Source organism: Crinia signifera, chromosome 6, assembly GCF_055691185.1.
Source record: "Crinia signifera chromosome 6, ASM5569118v1, whole genome shotgun sequence".
In the NCBI taxonomy this organism is placed as follows: Eukaryota; Metazoa; Chordata; class Amphibia; order Anura; family Myobatrachidae; genus Crinia; species Crinia signifera.
The window spans coordinates 139,548,554-139,570,889 of record NC_139222.1 but is presented as its reverse complement, the minus strand read 5'-3'; the positions used below and the strand labels follow the sequence as shown (position 1 = coordinate 139,570,889).

Genomic DNA, 22,336 nt, shown 5'->3' with positions numbered 1-22,336 from the left:
AAGTGCCACAGTTCTTTGTATGTAAAATTACCCTGCCCTCCAAATTACAGTGATCAGATTCTGACCTCTAATGGTGCATACACACAGTGAGATTTACTTTCTATTAGACCACTTTTAGATCTGGGTCTGGATCTGAGGGTACACACTGTGATCTATGCACTATTTTTCTATTCGATTTTGCTTATACAAGCAAAATTTAATAGAAATATAATAGAAAAATAGTCTTGGCAGACAAGACTATCCAGATCCAGACACAGATCAAATAGAGGTCGAATAGAAAGTTAAATCTCACTGCGTGTATACACCTTTACACTACAGTACCCTCTAGTTCTTAGCTGAATAATACACTCTGAATAAGTGAACTGTTTATTCCTAATTGTATAAGTCTGTCGTGCTCATCCTTTCCACTGCAGCCTGTTTCTGTGGTAAGGGGGTGGATGCTTCTCTAACACAGAAGACACCCACTGACCACTTGTAACACTTGATTTGAAGAAAAGTGATATGCGCCAGTCATGTTCCTCAATGCACACCACAGTCCAGGTTTTCTGGCTACCCACTTTTGTACCTCAGTCATCTTGATTATACCATCTGTGCATAAGCAGGAATAGCCATACAACCTGGACTGTTGGTATGCCTGGAGGACCACTGGTATGGAGATAGGGCATGTGGTGATCATAGTTTTCACCTTTTTGCTCTCTAATGTAATGTGACAAGATAATACTTCTATACAAGTAGCTGCACTGGAATGTTTGCCTATATTATAATGGCAAATAGTCCTTTATCCCAATGTTAGAGTGATCTCCTGAACCTTACTCATGGGAAGTTTTATAACTGATGTCTCCGAAGTTACGTTTCAGTAGTTATTCTGACGCAATGTATTGATCAGCAAAGGTGGATATGCTTAGTCTTATGCTTAGTCTTAGTCCTCTCATGTCTTGGTGTTAATCAGTTTAATGTAACTTTTTTTAAATGTATTTTATTTGCTTTCTCCTAGCAATGTGGTGTAATATCGGAGCATACCAAAAAGATGTGCACCAGGTTAGTGGTGGGGTCTATTTATTTTTTATTTTTTTTCCCTCCTCCTGTTGTAAAATGCACAGAAATAAAATGACCATCTTCATTCCTGTAAAGGAATGGGAATCTCCAATGAATTATCTGAATAGGTGGACACAGTTTGTCCTAATATAGCTACAGTATTACACTAATCAATGAAGTACTATTCTATGAAATGGTCAGTACACACAGTCAATCAGAAGTAGCTAAATGCTGTTGGTGTAACCATCATGCAGCCTTCAATGCCTCTGATACTTTAACACACAGGTTCTCAAACTCAAGCCCTGTACACACACATCGATTTTCTTTTGATTCGATGTTAGATTCGATTTTCTATTGGATCTGGCATTAGATCTGTACTTTTGCATTAGATATCAAATTCGATATACATTCATGGTACATTGTACACATTCGATTTACTAGATCGAATTCGATATTTCCTTGGCTGCTCAGTAGATTTTTCTGTTCGACTTTGTGAAAACGGGAGATCGAATGTAGATCGAAAGTGACACAAACCATTCAATTTAGTTTAGGATTCGATTTTGCTTCAAAATTGAATCGAAAATCGTGAAAAATCGATGCATGTGTCCTCTGGAGCCCACGCAGTGCATGTTTTGCAGGTCTCCTCACAGAATCACGAGTGAAATTGGCTCCACCTGTTTATCATTTAAAATGTGTCAATGCGTAATGAATGCACTGTGACTCTGCAGAATGGCCTGGAAAATGTGAACGGTGTGGAGTCCTGAGGACAGAGTTTGAGAACCCCCCTACTTTAAAAATATGCCTGCTGGGGTTGCTTCAAAGTTTGTTACATCTGCAGGGGTTCACCCCACACAGGTCACATTTTCCAGGTCACCCAACAGGTGCACTCATTACTGACTGACACATTTTTAAAGATTCACAGGTGGAGCTAATTATTTCAGTTGATTCTGTAAAGCTGCCCATACACGCTGCTAAGCGTGCTGAGCCGATGTGTGCTTTGAGGTGCGTGCTCCCGCGCACCTCATCGCACAGTACAAAAAGTATGTGCTTGCACATACTTTTTGTACTTAGGTTTCATCAAATTGCATCGCATTGCATGCAATGCAATACAATGTGATCCCTGCTATTGCAGCCCACAACGCACGCCCGCATTGGGACGTGTATGGGCTGCTTAAGACCTGCAAAACATGCACTATGTGGTGTTCTGAGGACCGACTTTGAGAACCTGTGCTCTACTTCATATTATACACTCCCAATCTGCTTCTCGATACAGGTGCTGCAAGTAATTATGGGTACACCTTTACAAATCAACTCTGTAGATGAGATAACGCTCTGACCTGACAACGATTATTCTATCAGTGTATACACACGGAGGTGATTTTAGGCTTTGAAGTACATGAACATGTAACATTCGTCTTTATCCATACAGGTCATTACGTTGTCCCCAACACACTGATGATCAGCGTAGATCTGTCAGAGTTTACCTCCTAGGCTCCTCAGCGTAAGTGGCCTTTTTAAAATTTATTTTATTGATACTACTGTATGGCAGGCATATTTTAAAGGTTCATGGTCAAATCTTCCAAAAACTGCACCAAAGGTGAAAGTAAATTGGGGAAGAACACTATATTTAGAGCCACTTCTACTATTGAACAGTATTTATACTAATGCTTCTAATGGTAACCAGAAAAAAGCCCACATGGAAAAGGGTGCCGAACGGGGTCCTGACAGTCATTTACCCGACGTCTGGATCCCGACTGTTAAAACAGACAGGTTCCCGACGGCCATCGGCTATTCTCCCTCATGGGGGTCCACAACCCCCATAGAGGGAGAATAGAATAGGTGGCGAGCGTGGCAAGCGCAGCGAGCCTGCAAGGGGCTTTGTTGCGCTCGCCATGCTGTCTGAGTCCATCCAGTCAGGATCCTGACATTGGGCTAATGACCGTCGGGATCCTAAACCACACCCCATGGAAAATTGCACACAGGGATTGATACCCACATATGTTCATTTTCATATATTGTTAAAAATATTGCAAACATTTGTAAGGGCAACATCAGTAACCACAAAGTACTGTTAGGTTGACGAAAACAATGTTGGCAGAGTGTGCTGACTATATAATAAAGCTGAAGAGCTGTTTATATCGACTTTATCAATGTAAGGATGGTAATCCTTATCCTCCACCTAACCCTAATTGCTGTGTCTGATCTCCCCCTCCCATCCCTTGCAGCCTAACCTTTCCCACCATACATAAATTTGGCATTGCACTGTCGGGAATGCCACAGTCAGGATTCTGAGCGGTGTCTGGATTTCAGCTAAATTATTCTGACGGGTTTCTGTATACCGGTGCCTCGCCAGGTGTTCTGTCCGTCGTGATGTTAACTACATCCTGTTTATCCCAAGAATGTTTAGTTGGTCGATCACTGACGGGAGGCTGTTCTGCTTGTCCACTACCATTTCTGTGAAGTCTTGTTTTCATTTAAATTTTCCCTGAGCCCACTTACCTCCTATTTCTGTGCATGTCCTAATACTTATTTTCCTTCAAATAATGTCTTCCTCCTTTACCTTGCTGAAACACCTGATATATTTAAAAGTTTTTATCATGTTGTCCCTTTCTCTTGACTCCAAACTAATACATATTTAGAATTTACATTATTTAGATGTCACATATTTAAAACTTGTGTGTAATAGCAGTTTCCTTTTCTATGTGCATATTTTTTAGAACTTACTGGTGTGCATTTTTTTGCATGGTTAATTGTCCTATTGGGATTTTTTTGAATGTGGGGATTTTATGGAGTGTCGTTTTCCTGTACCCTTCAATTTTAAAATGTTGCTCCGTGATTGAGTGGCAGATTTTATTAAGCTCAGTGAAGTGATCGTGTCTGTTTTTTATCACCGGCCAATCAGCTCCTAACTGAAGTTACAGGCTTGGTTCGAAAAATGACAGGTAGGAGCTGATTGGCTGGTGATAAAAAAAAGAAACTTTATCACTACACCGAGCTTAATATATCTACCCCTCAGTGACTATTCTATTGCTGTAACTTGCTTAATAGAAGCTGCTGAAGGCAGGGATAATGCCCAGTACTACATTGCTGACACTACTCTCTTACACAGCTGTCTCCCAGAGGCTGATGGCAGTACAGATAATGACAGTTTTGATGTGGTAGAGGGACAGGCACTAATGAGTCGACTGCCGTGGGATGGATCCTCTGATATCTCTCCATCGGACTCTGCCTCCTCCAAAGCCAGTAAGAGAGTTATGGGCAGTGAAAGTGTTTATGTGCTTGTAAGGCTGTTAGTAAAGAATGAAATAAAATATTTGTCATATTTATGACTGCATTCATTCCAGATCATTACTCCACACATAATTTTAGTCATTTATAGATTTAGTTTAAATCTGAATTTTTATCTATACATGGAAAAAGCAGCAATTTTGGGGGTTCAATCAATATTTAATTAGATTTTTGATAAATATTGTCTTCTGAGACAATGGGCATAATTTACACTTGATCACGATGGTGTAATGGTTAGCATTACTGCCTCACAGCACTGAGGTCATGGGTTCGATTCCCACCATGGCTCTAACTTTGCAGAGTTTGTATATTCTCCCCGTACTTGCGTAGGTTTTCTCTGGGTACTCCGGTTTCCTCCCACAATCCAAAAAATATACTTGTAGCCTGAGTGGCTCCCAAAAAAATTAACCCTAGAATGTATGTGTATATGTGGTAGGGAATATAGATTGTAAGCTCCACTGGGGCAGGGACTGATGTGAATATCCTCTGTAAAGCGCTGCGGAATATGTATGCGCTATATAAGAAACTGTTAATAAATAAATAAATCACTGGTTCTCCAAATTTGTCAAAACCATGCTATACTGCAGGTGGGCAGATGTAACATGTGCAAAGAGAGTTAGAATTTGGTGAAATACTATTGAAACTGAAATCGAAATTGCAGTGTAAAAATAAAGCAGCCAATATTTACTCTGCATAGAAACAAAATAACTTACCCAAATGTAACTCTGCACCTGTTGCATCTGCTGCACCTGCAGTGCAGCATGGTTTTGACAAATTTTGAGAACAAATTTACCCAGCTATTAAGTCTGAATTAGGCCCTATATACACACTATTGCAAAGAGGTATTTATTAATGAGGCTGTGACCTCTCCACATGCTGGCCTGAAATCTTGTCCTACAAGAGAGAAAAGGGGCAAATACACACAATTTCAGACCCATTTCTAAGCAATCTTAGATTAGAAATGGAGCCCGGATTGCTCCGCGTATACGCCACCCTGCGATGGAGATGTGCCCACCACTCACCTCTATCGCATGATTAGATTTTCCCTGCATGCAGTATAAATCTGGACATTGCCCATGTTCTGTCTTTTGGGAACATGGGCAGTGACAGCGCTCTGGTGCAGCACTGTGTGTTGAGCGATGTACTTGTTGCCCAGTGTGTACATATAGGGCTAGAGACTGTCTATAGGTAGTTTGTAATACCACAAGTCAATGCCATGCCTATTTGGCAAAGCAATGCTGTAAACGCTGCCATGAAATAGCATTGCCTAGTCATTAAAATTAAATCTCTTAAATTTCAACAGAAAATAACGTAATAGACAAAAACTCTTCCATCCTTCTAGTAATTATATTTTCTGTCATCTGTCTCCTAGGTACAAATAACTCAGACACTCGGAAACCTAAGAAGAAAAAGCCAAGTCATATCAACCTGGGCAGTGCAGGAGGTGCTAACAAAAAGAAGAAACCTAAAGGCCCTGCCCCACTGACACCAGGAATGTACAGTGAACTCAACTGAGAGGAAGGGTGTTATGGTGTCATGGACCGTAAATCTGTGGGCCATTCTATACATGGGCTGTTACCTCTGCCTGCTTAGCCCACTGGCTGCAAATGGTTAATACCAGCCTCACCCCTCTTCCCCAGTAATAAACCCTCTACTGTGAAAAAAAAATGGAGGAAAAAAACATCCTGTGAGGCAGTGTACTCCTGTCCACCAAGTCCATTTCTGGCATCGCTGCGTGCTGCCATGTTTTGTATGCTGCGTCTGTGCTGCCTGGCTACCAGTAATGTCCTGTGTGGTCCTTACAACTTTGATGGTAGGAGTTTGAAAAAAAGGGTTGGGGGGAGGGGATTTAATAGACAATGCGAGGTTGAAATGGAGTCCTTTTATGAAGACTAAAACTCTTTAGTCATGAAGTGTTAGACTTCTGCTGCTGAGTCGTATAGCGACATTGGGTCTTTCAATGAATAACTGGACTCTGTGCTGCAACAGGACTCTCCCTGTGCTGTAACTCTCATCTCTGGAACGTTCTGGAATGTGAGACCATACACTTGAAGACTTGCAAAACCACATATGACCTCATCACTTCTCACACGAAGTGTTCTGGTGTGGGCCCCAACACAACTGAGGGGCACCAAAGTGTTTCTGCCTCTGGCAGGTTAATGGTTAATCTTGCACGTATTAAAAATTCACACTAAGTATTTCATTGTAAGCAGATTTGCTTTATTGTAAAAGTGTGTAGTGGGAGCATTTCTCACACTGACATGTACAATATACGATAAAGTGCCACTTCTGTTTGGAAAAGTGACTTTATGATGGCAACAAATTAAAAGTGACTTTATGATGGCAACAAATTAATTTCTTGGATAAAGGAAATGTATTGTGGGTGTGATCTTGACAGTATTCTCATAGGGGATTATTTGCTTTGATAATGTCATATGAAATTGTGTTTCCGATAACTATTAAAAAGAAAAATGCAATTGGCAGCAAATATACAGGAAAGCCAACACCTGTTACACTGTTGGGGTAGTATGACTGTTGGCTTTGCTGTCCTGCAGTTATTGCGTCATGGGTTTAGTTTTTATGTGGTGGTCTTTTATGGGTTTTCTCATAATTGGCGTGTGTGTGTACCTACATAGGTAGAGAGAATAAAAACTGCAAGGAGAAGCAGCTGATGTGAATGATATGAAATGTTTTAGGTAAAGATCAGGGGCAAATGTATTACGTCTGGAGAAGTGATAAAGGTAGTAATGTAGCATCATGTCATCCCAACTGACATTTTTCAGACCCATGTGGTAACATGACAGTTAGGAGCTGACTGGCTGGTGTCTGATTAGTTTCAACTTGATTACATTTCCAGGCTTAATAAATGTGCCACAAGCTACATTGTGTGTGTGTCTATAAAATATATTTATTATAGAGAGAGAGCGCTGTATGTATGTGTCTATATCTATCTCCTCTGTTACACTATCATGCCACTCTGTGAGGTGGGGTTTCTGTAATGATTGTGCATGCTGTGGTGAAAGCATACCGATGGATCCTGGGAGTAAGGAGCAACGGTGATGAAAGACGTTGAGGAAGTGGATTAGTGACAGGGGCTGCTGCTAATGGTAATAGCATAAGTGTATAAAACTTCTCTTTTTGAGAAGTTTTATTTAAATTGACTGATTGTTTTAACTATTCTTCTGTGAATTAACTATTGGATTTATAGAAGGTATGGGTTTTTTCTTTAATGAAAAACCTTTGTCTGCTGCAGGTTACATATATCTGGGCTGCCACACAGACAACATACATAAAACAGCCCTCATCTCTGGGAAGCACCTAAAGAAGTCTGCGCAGGAAATATCCTGGCTGTGACATGTGGCCTGGAGCTGTTGCTTCACACATTGTGGTGGTGCAATGTTTTTGGCTTCTTTTTTTTTTTTTTTTTTTTAAGTAAAGAGAAGGCTTCATGCTCCTCATTTTTGGATTGTTTTCATGTTTGCTTTCACAGATAGGTCTGATTTCAGATATGTTTGCAAGTCTATAGCTATAGATCTGTAGAAGCGGTGCATGTCACGACTCTCAGTGCTCCCTAAGCAGCATGACTGACTGTGGGGTGGCAATGCTGTGTATATGCAGAATGGGGGCATATCTGCTCTGTGTTGTATGCAGGCCAAGGTTTGCACCATCTGCTTACAGGTTTCCTGGCCTTGTTGTGTGATGCATCTGAATCGGGCCTTGTAACACTGGTACTCTGTACAAGAGAAGAACACTGCTTTCAACACCATCTCCACTGTAATTGAAAGTGAGGTAAAAGATGTAGGAGGGGGAGTTAATTAAGCCTTGGCCAAATTTTGGTCTGGTAGGAAGTTACACTTGCTGTAGAACACTGGACAAAGTGGATAAGATTTGTGTGAATGACAAGTTTTTCGGTCAGAGTTTCAGAGATGGACTCTCCTGCCTTCGCATGTGGCATCACACATGGTTGTCTGAGGCAGAGGAGGAAGGTGTGTCTTCATAGAGGCACTGTATGTGGAAATGGTATTTTAAAATAACAACAGCAGGAAGAATACTAATGCTAGATCTAACACCAACATGCCCAGGGCAGACATTTCGAACATACAAAAAACAATTGACGCTGCAGCTGCTGTTCAACTACATATCCCAGCATGCCCTGCTACAGCTTTACCATTTAGCCATGCTAAAACTGATGTAGGGCATGCTGGGATGTGTAGTTCAACAACAGCTGGAGTGTCAAAGTAAGCCAACACTGAGCTCTAGTACATGACTGAGGATATATATGGGTGATGTGGCACGTTTGGAGGATCAAGTGGTCAGATTTAGATGTAGTAAAAAATGTCATGTTAAAATGAGTGTATTTAAATGGCACTGATAACGTGATTATTTCGTGGAAACCATGGCTTCTTACAGATCCTCTTATAGAGGAGCAGAGCCCTGTCTATAAGGCTTAAAGTATAAATGACAAGTATATCTGTCCTCCACATCATGGACTGGGCCAGTAGGCAGCAGAATGTTTAGTATTGTGTTGCACTTGAGAATGTTGTGAATGGGAGCTGGTGGGTCAGTCCCTCTGCTGCTGTACATCCTGCACTGAGGAGACCTTTCTGGCCTGCTAACCCCTCTCCAAACTGGAAAATAGAAGTGTTGGCTGCAAACCCAGCAACGCCTGGTCTTCCAATGCCTTGGACCCTGTCACATTTTCTGCTGCTCACGAATAAATAGCACATAATATGGAAGAATGTCTTCTACCAGACTACAAATCCTCAAAATAACGTGAGCAAACTATCTGTGGGCAAAAATCACATTGAAGATAAAACATTTATTACTTTTGTATAGTTTGCATTGCATGAGTGAATACAAAAAAAAAAAAAAACGGTCTTGTGATGCTGTGTATCTTATAACCAAGGAACAAAATGTTGCTGGGCATGGATGTACAGTAATGTATAACACACAGCTGTCTGCGTTCATGCACTAGCCAGCACGAGATATTTCCTGAGCACCAGAAATGTCTCCCATGATATAAACATTCAGTGTAAATCCATCCTTGTATAACAATAACATAATTAAAACATTTGAATTAGTTGCTTGTAATGCAAGTAACTAATAAAAATGTGTTTGACCTGGTAACCTCAGCTGCTAGTAATCGGAGCTGAATTCATTCACTGACTATTATATGCTGCGTCTATTTCAGGGACATTGGCATCAGCATGTATGTCAGGAACAGGGTCTGCAGATGGATGTCATCCGCAGCTTTCACATATAACTGACTGAATATAACTAAACATAACAACCGATCACACATGCATTCCTACTTTACCTGTAGTAGATAAATAACAAGATAGTCCCTTGTTACAATATATCCCACCAATTTATTAACTAAGACCTAGGTGAGTGGCATTTAACCTGTTTTTTTTTTTTTTTTTTTGTACTTCATCAGCCATAAAGTGGGCCTAGCATAGTGGGGTCCACGTGATGAAATCTGGGGGGGGGGGACAAAACCCCATGAGAAATCCATGTTGGCATTTTCTCGTTTTGTCTATTTCAATGTTGACCTATTTTCTAGCTAGACCAATTGGCTGCTAAAGCATCATACCATAAACCCAGGTCAATTATGCACTTACTTGGGGGGACAGGGACATAATGCTGCATTATGACTCTACCAAAATGCCCACAGAGGAGAGAAATCCACTGCTGCGAAGTTTTATCTTCTTTGTAGTACCTAGGACAGAGCACACATGGGTCTTCAAACTGTGGCCCTCCAGATGTTGTGAAACTTCAAATCCCAGCATACCTTGCCACAGTGATGTTGTGAAACTTCAAATCCCAGCATACCTTGCCACAGTTTTAACACTCCCTTATAGAAAAACTGTGGCAAGGCATGCTGGGATTTGTAGTTTCACAACATCTGGAGGGCTGCAGTTTGAAGACCCATGCACTAGAGACAAGTGCTTGCGCAACCACATAATGCTGATTAAGCAGGCACCTTCCCTCCATAGAGATCCATAATGTGCCAGCACCTCCACTACACAGAATTGCATGTGTCCTAGTGATTAAGGTATCATTACTTTCTCAGAAGCCCTGTTTTGCATAGGTAAACATGTTGTTTGTTTTTCTAGTCAGATCTGATTCCTATATTCCCATCTCAAGTTAGCCTTTTAATACTTATCTTTTACAGGCAATATTACTGTGTGATTGCATGCACATTCAATAACTGCTAATACATACTTAGGTAGCACAACAGTGACTGACAAATCCAGAATAGGGAAAACCTTATCTTTGGCTGAGTGAGCTACATATAATCTGAATCGAATTTGACATATTTTTACCAGGAATTAGCCAGGGCTCTGCGACTTAATCTGATAATTGGAAAGTTGACAAAATAATACTCTTTTTCTTCAAGCATTTTGGTTCTAAAAATTATATCCCCTTAATATCTACATTCCTAATGGCTAAATCTTACCAGACAGCTCTAACCTGTTCCACGTGAACACTCCATCCCATGAACACTCCCATCTATTCAAGATGCTGGGTCTGAACTCAGAATCTTCCTTATGTCCCATAACTGTCGATTAAACATTTTTGGCCCAACAAAAGTAATGTATTTTATGAGGATAATGTTTTCTCAAGACATATATCAGTCCTCTGTCACTTTGGCCCTGGAACTTCTAAAAAACCAATGTCCCGAACCCAGGTGAAAGGAACTCTGGTTCACAACATGGTCCATCTTCGGTGAAACTGTCTGTGTATGTTACCCTATTACTCTGACTGGGCACAAAATTAGTTCCTTTCTCATAATTGAACCTATAGAAAGAGCCAATGGGCTAGCTTAAGCTGGCTCCTTCGCAGTGCCTGCTGGAACCTCCACAACATACTGCCAATTATGAGTCTCATGCAGGCAACACAACTCACCTGTGGGTCTTCACTGGATAAGTTAGCCTGACTGTGCAAAAATATGAATATTAGGTTTCCCTATTTTGTGCTTAGTCTTGTAACTATTAACATTTTCTGACATTTATACTAAATACAAAGATGGAATGGGAAGGCAGGAGCTTCACAGTAGCCATCAATGCATGCTTCTTTCAGCTGTCGGACTGTACTATTGCTATAATTTCTGTCCCAGGCTGCCAGATTATTGATAAATCCTTTGAGTGCAAAGTGAATTTGTCAAAATAGGTGTCAGAATTGTCAAGCAAACATTTTTATTCATCGTAATGACCTGTAATCCTAATGCTTACTTTATATACGAAATGTAATCTATTTTTACACTGTAAGTTTAGAGAGGAGTCATCGGTGCTAATGGTCCAGCTCCCTCCACTTCTCTTGTAGGTGGGAGGGTCTGGATACTGGAACTTCTTGCTGCTAGCATAAATTATCTGTAACGTACAATGTCATCTGTGCGTGCACGGAGATCACATCCAATTGTCGCTGCTCTCTGCAGTGGATCTCAGACAAGGATTCCTTCCATCTGCAGAAAGTGACTTCTGCTGCTGGACTGCCACTGTCATTACCAGAGACCATCAGCAACCATGAGCTGATTTGATTCCACAGCTGCCAAACTGCCAGTCACAGGCAAGTAGAAAAGTTGGGGGGAAAATACAGGTGCAGGAACATATACTAGAAATGTTAACCAGTTAAGTGTAGGCACCTAAACCACCACTCTACCCCATTATCAAACACTGTTCCCTAAACAGAGGAAGAAGAAATAATACAGATTTACATTTATCCATTCACCTGTAAAATCTTCAAGACAGATAAAAGTGAAATTGGCCATAGCAACTTATCAACTCATTTCTAGAATTTATCTAGATGTCTATAAAATGACTGAAGCTGATTGGTTGCCATGGGCAACTTCTCCACTGTATCGCTCTCTTTGATATGGCTCCCCAATACAGGGTGGGAAGGAGTAATTTCAGACTTTGCATGTGACTGTGAGTAGCTCGAACTGTATTCTGAGTGGGATAGAGAAAAAGGGGAAGAGGCAGAAGCAGTATGGGAGGATTTAACAATATCACTGGTTCTGAATATTATATGGTGCTCCAACCAATCCTGTCATTTTAAGCATGTGACAGGAGCTGATTGGCTAGGATAGCATTACCATGTGTAAGGAGTGATAACAACAAGAATATCACTTGTTAAACCTAAAACCAAAGTGACGTGGGAGAGGTGAGACCAAAGTGAACAGTAGTAGTTTGGTTGCACCAAAGGCAACTAGGATAGGTTGGCAATGTGTTGGAGCTTAAAGTGATAAAATTGAGAGATGGCCTCAATGTGGGGGAGCAGAAGAGAGCGGATTTAAGCTTTACCCAGAGACAGTGTACCGGAGAGACAGAAGGGAGGTGAAAAGCAATTGGGATTGTGCATTTGAGGGGTTATTACCCCTGTGAATGGCACCAGGAGCAAGGAGAATGGATCTGATACCGAGTGCCGATATATATAGTGCATACCACTGTTGTGGGGGCTAAATCATAGGGAACTATTCAATTACAGGCTTGACTGCAATGTGCACATCACAACATACCTACTTTTTCCGCAAACCCCTTAGAGAGGCACAGGAAAACAATGTGTAGCCTACGGTAATGTGTGCAGCTCCATAGAATGCAACCTTGCCAATCACTAGGAACCAGAGTGACATGAAATGCCTGAAAACACCTCAATTTTCTTTTTAGCATAACACATTATAATTAAACATAATCAATATTCCAACACAGTTTATGAGCATTTATCAACCTTTTAAAATTACCAGGCCAGATATATAATACTGAAGGGAGGCAATCTGAACTATCTAAACACAACCCACAAGCACACCAAGCTTGCATTGTAACAAATTGTACTAATTCCTTTTTATGCCAATATAAACTCAAATATTAATCTGGTTTAGTGATACAAGCGTTTTTGAAACGAACTGGTGACAAAAGTTTTATTTATTGATCTAATCCATTGTGAGTGCTTTAAACATACGCTGCCATATTCACCTCAAATGCTCACATGGAGAATATTTCAATCATAAGATATCAATCCAAATAAGGGCCTCTACTACTAGACCAAACAACTTATAACTTGGTTTAGATTACGGACATATGAAGTCAATGCCATGGTTTCCCAGGGTCATGCTGATCTCCTTGGCACACAGCCTATTCAGGGAATTGGTATGGTATCCCGGCAGTCAAAATCCAGACGCCGGAATCCCGACAATGGCAGGGGGGGGGGGGGGGGGTCGATGTGGATCGCCCCCCCCTTGCGGGCTCGCTGGGGGGTTGGCCCTCTATGGGTGTTGTGGACACCCACAGAGGGACAAAGTGCCAGGATCCCGATGGCCACTGGTTATTCTCCCTCGTGGGGGTCCACGACCCCCATAGAAGGAGAATAGAATAGGTGGCGAGCATAGCGAGCCCGCAAGGGGCTTCCTTGCACTCCGCCCGCTGTCAGAGTCTAGGCAGTCCAACGTTGGGCTAATGACTTTCAAAATCCCGACGGTCAGTGTGCTATATCACACCCGCTAATAGCACGTGACCCAGAAACAAACATGATGCCCAGTAGCCAGTATTAGTTATATGTGTAAATAGAGTTTCAAAAATTGACCGCTACCAGCCTGTGTAATCAACTTCAATCCATATTAAAAAGCTCCAGTCGTGACCCAATGGCAAATGATCCAATAAGGCCACCCACTTGCCAAACTGGACACTGATCATTGGGAAGAACAATGGTAAAAGCTGTATGGTGAAGACTTGCTACTCTTGTGCACCACAGTAAATGTTCATAGAGATACGCACATGGACTAACACATCAAGTTAACCAGTGGTATATAGGATTTTATACCTTCTGATGGGGAAAGCTGTGTGGTATAAGGCATTCCTTTTTCAATGCATATCAGCTCAAGTATTGAGACTGTAGGGCTGTATTACAGTCAGCTCGCTCTGACCACACACACATATGCGGGTAAAGGGGACAACCACAGGTGGCATAATCGTTGATAAAAATGAGGCGCTGGACCCTCTAATGCAGTTCATCAAGAAGCAAAATTATTTTATTCATTACTATATTAACCCTGTAGATCTTTGCTTTTGTTATACATTGGAGATATGACATGTGTCCCCATTACTGTTATGGTATAACGGTGTGCTATGAGCAGTTGTGACACACCTATTTGCAGGTACGCCCCCTTTATCTTTTTTCCTATTAAGTCTATAGCCAATTCACTGTGGAATAATCTAGAACTCTTACCATTGTCACACCATCTACATTACAACACAGAAGATTTATTATGTGACTGGATGTAAAATGCTGGATTTCTGGGATCCCGTCTAGGATATCAAGATTTCGGATAACAAATCTTTGATTAAATGGTGAAAACACCTTAACCCACCCAACCACCTCTGAACCTCCATAAGTAATATTGCTAGGAGGGTAACCACAAGACAAGAGTTTAGGTATGACAGGGTTTGGTTTATCTCTGATGAAGACATGGTATGCACAAAGAAAATTCTTCTTCTTAAACATTTTCAAATACTACACTCAATAACATCAACCGTTCAAGGCTTTTTGGGGTAAAATCCAGGTTATCAGGAGCCACTGTCCTCACGCTGACATTCTCCCTTATTAATAGGTGCAGGATCTAATAAAAATAATGCTTGTGTCGGTTTATAAAATAGTGCATCACAACATGCACACAATTCTCAAAATCTATGATCTGGTCAGTTATACCATGCATCATCATATTACTTGTATTTGGTACAAGACATGGAAATAAACACAAGATCTATATAAAGATAATGTGTCTTTGCGGTAGGATCAGATTTCATGTTAGAAATGTGCTTCTTGTGATGGCGGGTTGTTATATCCATGCCATATCATAGAGAATCCATTGTTACATTAGAGTATGAAGTGGCCTCCCCTTGAGATGGATGTACTCACTGGTCGCTCTGCCCCAGCCTTATATATAGTTCCATTCTCTTAGTGTTACTGCCTTATATACAAACCCTTCTGTTTCCTCCATGGCAGATTGGTGACCTCAATGCCAGCATTGTGTCCTGACGGTTATGATGCCATTCTTTATGACATGATATGCATCCTGTGAAACAAGGCCCTTCGGGGATAAATTAGATCACTATGACAATTAGTATATCTGAGATCACACAGCAATTAATACCGCATAGAATCATGGTTAATTCCAGCCTCTGTACCAGAAAAAAATTCATGGAATTAAGACTGATTAAGGTATTGGTGAACGGATACACAATACAGATCAGAAAATGTGTTGTTTTATCTTGTATCTCATTGTACTGCTATACAATAGTTCAATGTTCTTGTACCCATCTTCCCAAAGTCTTTTGTTTTTTCTCCTTATCGTCCATACATGCCAAAGACTAAGAAGCTGAAGAACACAGTAACCCCAACCAGGGAGACAGTGGCAGGAGCTGTGAAAAATTGACGATAGTTGATCCGGAAATACCAGATCAATGCCAACATGACCACAAAGACTGGGATCATCAGGTTCCCAATAGGTGGCGTGAGGCCAGTGGTCTCTGGGGAAGTTCCTCCAGATTCAGCTCCTACTGGGGAGGATGGGACGGTGGCCTGAGAACGGTGGCAGTGGATGACACAGTTGTCTGCGATATGGAGGGAGCGCAGGGTCTGCGAAGAGTCATGAAGAAGCTGTCCCTGGTAGATAAGCTTCATCTGGGGCTCCTGTCCTGGAAAGTATTTACTGATGGGAGAAGGACAAATGAGAAACATAACAGAATGTGTGAGTACTGGTGATTCAAATGTACAAGATACATTTTATTCCTTCTCCAGAATTTGACTAATCAATATCATTTTTAAATATTACACAGTCACAATTTTTGGTTTTCATTTCTCGATCTCTATCATAAGGCCACTAGGAGGACCTAGAACTTCAAAGCCGGGGGGGGGAAATTCCAAACGCATTTTATACATGATCTAAATTTCATATGAAGATACGTTTTACAGCCGTTCTTCTTGCGTCAGATTGACCAAAGTTTTACAAAGCGACTCTACTGTTGAGGGGACCCTGCCGATTTACTAATATGCTCACAGCTGTTGCCTACTGGTTGTACCAGCTTACATCCTGACATGATTAAAAAAAAAAAAATGTTGGAATATATAGGTAGACTATAGGGACCTATTAATTCAATCTGTTGATTTAACACATTACCAGCATGTGACTATTTTTGTCCACCTCCCAAAAATACATTATAGTAAAAAAAAAAACCAACATATTGAGTAAAATCAGCCTGATCGCCCTCTGCATACTTCCCCCCTACCACCACCACCATCCAGCACTGCTAAATGCAATTACTGTGGCCAAAATTACTCTCCTCTCGGAAACCCAGAGTGTGACAGAGTTACTGGTAGTAGCTCTGACTGTAGTTACAAATCAAAGCAGAAAGTGACATGCATGAGTGCTGCCTTGTGCCTATAGAGGCAGATTTGTAGTATGCAACTGCACATTCATTTTAGAGCAGACTCCCCCAGAGAGAACACCTATTTTGCGTATGTTCCTTAAGACTCCCTAAGGCCTGGTGTAAAGATACTTGGCAATGATGAAAGAGCTTGAAACATACAATAATAGAAAACTAAAAACTAACAGTTCTTATTGGTTATTAATAAGCCAAATTAATTAACATTTAATATATATATATATACACACTTTATATTATAAACTTAATCAAGCCCCCCCCCCAATGTATTAAATTAATGCGTAAATAGCATAACTATTGTGTATATTTCACACCCCTACATGTCTTACTAGTACACTTTGCACCTTATCTACAATCCAATGAAAAACGTGTCATCATACCTTATTGCAGATACACCAAGAGAGCCCCTCTCAGCACACAAGGTCCCATATGTCTTAGTCACAATGTTATGCGAGCAGGTCACACATGGAGACTGTGCTTATTGATATGCAACACATGTATATCTGTGTATGATGGAGTCTGAATCGGAATACAAAAGTGCTAAGATGCAGCTGCAATAACCTTTTTTCCACAAGTTCCCTTGTGCTTCATATACAGATTCAGGCCCTTATTCTGTCCACTCGCAAAGGCAAATTCCTTCTCAAATGGACAAAACCATGTGCACTGCAGGTGGGGCAGATGTAACATATGCAGGGAGAATTAGATTTGGGTGCGTTATTTTGTTTCTGTGCAGGGATATTACTGACTGCTTTATTTTTACACTGCAACATAGATCTCACTTTGAAGTAAAACCCTTCCAAATCAAATATTCTCTGCACAGGTTACATCTGCCCCACCTGCAGTGCACATGGTGTTGTCCATTCGAGAAGGAATTTGCCTTTGCGAGTGAACCAGAATAAGGGCCTCAGTCACACACACAGATATACAAGTGATGCATATCAAATTAACCAGCACAGACTCCTGGTGTATCACAATGACTAATAAGAGTGAGATACACATGGTGAGATATGCACTATTTTTCTATTTGATTTTGCTTACAGAAGCAAAATTGAATCGAAAATCAAATGGGCAACAAATGGTTTTTCTACATTCAATGCAGATTCAAGCCCAATGCACAGTCCTGTGAAGTGTAAATCGAGTCTTGGCAGGCAAGACTATATAGTACAGATCTGTACTACATAGTCAAAATCGAATGTGAACACTGTAACCAACCCAGACTGAATAGAAAGTGAAATCTCACCGTGTGTACGCACCATAAGACATATTTTAGGGTAGAAAAACACACAATAAAAAAATGGCAGACTCTAGAAGAGTCGCAGAGGATCTGATGGCTCACTCAACCAGGCATCTTACGTATGAGGACACATATGTAGTAACTACAGTACAAACCAATAAAAGGAGAAATTATGCACTCCATGGAAATTGCACAAGCGTTTTTACGCAAGATGACATTCCTTCAGGAAGCATGCTGCATTTATACATCTATTGCCAGATGTTTTTCTTCTCACCTTTTCAGTGTTCCAACTGTGTCATCTGGCCTAACTAAAGCCACCTCCTCTGTTTCATTCAGAAACTTCAGCCGAACTGTGATTAGTCCTTCTTCTGGCTGTGTCTGCTCCTGACTTGCGCCAGCTTTCCTCTTCCACTCATGATCTCTGGCTACGCTCTTCATCTCTTTGGCTTGCTCTTCTACTGGATCTTTACTACTGGCGACACAAAGAGAACTATCCTGTCCCTCAGCATCCCCTGCTGCCAGCTCTTCCACCTCTTCCCTTACAGGTGGAATGGGCTGGCTGCGCTTAGGCACTCCTTGGATGTCCAGCATCTGGTCAAGGTTGGAATTCTCACTGCCTGCACCCTGCTCTCCACCTTGGCCTTGTTCCCCTTCTTCTGGTTTCTCCGCTTGAGGCTCCACAGTACCCTGTGGTTCTGGACTTGGGGGCACAGGGTTACTGAGCCCAAGGAGAGGTTCTCTACGTCCAGTGGGTATCAGGCTGCCCAGCAGGGGATCACTTCCTTCGGCCACATAAGTTGACAGCCATGCCAGAGAGAGTGCTAGGAATAAAATAAAGAGGCCAACTGCTACTGTAACCTCATCACCGAGACCCTCAATCATGGTGGGCGGGGGCGACTCCATGCCCATTTCCTATGGGGAAAACGGACACAAGTAAGGCAAAGAAGATAGTGTTTTTACCATTAATTTTACAGATTATACACATTAATTGGAAACTAAAGATTAATAATACAATTTATGACAAAATACTTCACCTATCTCTATTTTTGCATGGTCACTATATATGTATAGAGAACAATCTGTTTATGTGCCTGAGAAATTCTCCAAGCACTTGCCACTTTATGTACAATATCCTGTCCTCAACAATCACTGTAGACTTGGAGCTTTAAATGGATGCTGGCAAATATCCAGACGGTGCGTTGCACCATAATCACTTAAATACTAAAAAGGTATGGAGACACCATATGCCATTATCAATGTTATTCAGACCTTGGACTAACACTAAACAAGGGTTGGATATTTTATTGCTTGTATTCAACAAACAAGTTATGTTTTTCTGTATCACATTGGTAACAGGTAAACCTTTATTGCACATTCAGTGCATCTGTAGATCTTGTTTTTCTAATCCAGTGTGAGCCTTTGATAACGATGGCAAGAAAACCAAAGGTACTTGTGTAGTTTCACGGCGCCAGCATGGCGCCGTGCGTCTGAGTCCCCTTGCGGGGCTCGCCACGCTATCTTAAATCAACTCCATGCCAACATGGATAGTGGGGGTATGAACTATCCATGTTGGCATGGAGTTAAGTTAGTTTATTTTAGATAGTTTGCCGAGCGTAGAAACCGGAAGTAGCACGGCGCCGTGAAACTACACAAGTACCAAACCAAATGAGAACTATACATTAACTGTAAAACATTGTTACATTTAGGCTATCAACTACACCATGGTGAGCTTATTTTTATTTTAGAAACAGAATAATAATGAATACATTTCATGAAGTGGATTGTTTAAGGGTCTTTAAACTACAATATGGCAATTAATCTGAATATCACATAATTAAAAAAGCAACTGTGTTTTGGATTGATTAGGGAATATGTGAACCCAAAACCAGAGACTGTACCATCATCACTTTAACCAACTCAAGACAGGGGGTGCTGGTACACACTGTCCTATTCCCGTCAATGTCTATTATGTTAACATAGGGTCCTAGTGTTCATTCTAGCACCCTGCATCTTCTCTTCCCTGCCTGGGGTGTCGCTCTCTGCTTTGGTGCTGCTATCACAGTGCAGTCTATTTCAGCTTTAATATACAGACCTGTACTAGAAGTACCACTGCAAAGAGCAACACCCCATGCATTGAAGAGGAACTGCGCGGGTTTTGAAAGATTCAGGGTGCTAGAATTAACACTAGCCGACCTTATGTTAACATAATAAACATTGATAGGAATACGACAGTGTGTACCAAGTTCTAGGTAGTTAAGGTTTTTTGTATACACCTTTTAGCTACTGATATGATCTCAAACAAGTGACTGCATATAAACAGATATGACAATATACTGTAATATAGCACACTATGCAGGATTTATTTAAGAAATGAGGGGACCCATAGTTAAATTATGTCCTACAGCTGTTAAAATGATAGCCCCAGTATTTAAGTGAAGCACCACACCTCAATATAGAGCAAGTTTTATATACTGACACAAGGGCACCATTTAAAAGATGTATATGTAACAATAAACTGACATAACTGCAACCATGTTAGAGAATAGATAATGCAGTGCACACAGACCCATAGCTATTGTACGCAATCCATGTTAGCTATACATTCACCTATACCAGATATTGTGTAACCCAATGTGTTAAGCAATACAAATACTGTATACAGATTCTATTGTATTCAATATTACAACACGGACCTAACACAAAAAAGTTGTATAACACAACATGCAGCATAGAGATAGACACAGTCAATGTGGACTGAAAGAGTGTCACCCCTTTAATTGTGATATAAAGACAATATACAATAAACGGATAGGAATGTATTCTATACAATACAAGAGCAGGGACACAACATCACAGGGACACAACAACACAGGGACACAACAACACAAGTACACTCTGGCAGAAGACATATACTACACGATATATGTTGCAGTATACAGGTCACCACAGACTGCACCCTCTCCTTATATTTAGGAGACACTCAGTGTCACCCCCTATATGTGATATGTGCACCCGGCCTGTGTGGGGGATGCCTGGTACCTGCACTGCGGGTATATCGCCCCCTGTACCAGCCTGATGCGTGCCGGGAGACAGACCCATATCGGGCGCCAGGTGACGTCACACCGGGAGAGCTGACACTCTTACTCACCTCCGACCACCGCTGGGATCCTGTCAGCCCCAATTCGGGTCACCCAGGGCCCACCCGACACAGGAAGGTGAGGCGTCAACGTCAACAAACCGAGACCTGGTAGGTGTGCCTGGCTGACGTCATCACCCGGAGCCGGAAGTGTAGAACACATACAGTACTGGCAAGCCAGCACCTGTACTTTAAGTTCTCCCAAATGTATAACTTTGTGACAGGGTTATTTTAGGCTAGTCTGAGCTCCAATCCCACCTCTCCTCATTTCTGTACGAGACCAGTGTGCTGTAGAACTAGAAGTACCAGCATGCCATTCCAGCCATGTCAGAAACCTATGCTGTTGTTCCGGATGTAGATTTTAAGGTTGACAGTGTCAATCACTATTGGTCGACAGGCAATAGGGTAGACACACATGAAAAAAGGTAGACATGCAATAGGTCAACATTGGCAAAATGTCGATATGGAAATGGTTGACACATGAAAGTCGTCATGGGTTTTTCCCAGGTTTATTCATCTATCTATGTCAACGGGTGTGGGTTGTTAGGTCTACACCAACTAGCATCCCTCCCAACTTACAAATAGACGGAGGAGGGACAGAGGGATGTGCATGGTGGCGTGGTGATAATGTTGGGGGCGTGACCTATACTCTCCCGTGAGGCCCTGTTTTGACGCTATGGGCGCATGACCCAGAGGCTCTGTGAGCCTCTAGCCATACCCCCAGCCCCCTGTATGCGGGAATAGACGCAGTGCCCATGCGCACAGCATACATTCCCCTCTGCTCAGCAGCCGACAGGGGGGACTCCCAACAGCCCCCCCTCACCGCGGGACACTGCCGGCTGCGGGAGGCACGCGGGAATGTCCCCGAAAACCGGAACATTCCCACGGTAATCGGGACTGTTGGGAGGTATGCAACTAGGTCGACAAGCATTGGGTTGGCACCACTAGGTTGACAGGCAGTCAAGGTCGACATGTGTCTAGGTCGACAGGACATTAGGTTGACACAAGCATTAGGTCAACATGTTACTGTTTTTTTTTTACCCGAATGTCGACACAGTCGACATGGACACAGTTTGAAGTGCCCCGCATCCCCTCGCATCGTTCGCTATGCTCGGTACACTATTTTATTCTCCCACCACGCCCTAGTGAATGGTAGGGCATGAAAAAACGCCTGTTGGAACTCAAAAAAACGTGAAAAAACCCATG

The 22,336-nt window shown here is 41.7% G+C and overlaps 2 protein-coding genes across 5 annotated transcripts in view; one reads left to right on the top strand and one right to left on the bottom strand.

The window, feature by feature from the left end:
* ATXN7L3 (ataxin 7 like 3) overlaps positions 1-6,628 on the top strand; it is a 37,582-nt gene extending 30,954 nt beyond the window's left edge. For all 4 annotated transcript variants that reach the window (XM_083147395.1, XM_083147396.1, XM_083147394.1 and 1 more), the window contains exons 10-13: positions 995-1,038; positions 2,465-2,536; positions 4,145-4,278; positions 5,696-6,628. In XM_083147395.1, coding sequence (XP_083003521.1) covers positions 995-1,038; positions 2,465-2,536; positions 4,145-4,278; positions 5,696-5,838 — 393 coding nt within the window. In that variant the 3' untranslated portion in view covers positions 5,839-6,628. The remainder of the gene's footprint in view (positions 1-994; positions 1,039-2,464; positions 2,537-4,144; positions 4,279-5,695) is intronic.
* A 6,598-nt stretch (positions 6,629-13,226) lies between these two features.
* Positions 13,227-21,293, bottom strand: TMUB2 (transmembrane and ubiquitin like domain containing 2). Its single transcript, XM_083147391.1, has 3 exons — positions 21,143-21,293; positions 18,269-18,906; positions 13,227-16,027 (listed from the first exon to the last, which is right to left on the bottom strand). The coding sequence occupies exons 2-3, from the start codon at positions 18,901-18,903 to the stop codon at positions 15,664-15,666; spliced, it is 999 nt and encodes a 332-aa protein (XP_083003517.1). The 5' UTR covers positions 18,904-18,906; positions 21,143-21,293; the 3' UTR covers positions 13,227-15,663.
* Positions 21,294-22,336: the final 1,043 nt, after the last annotated feature.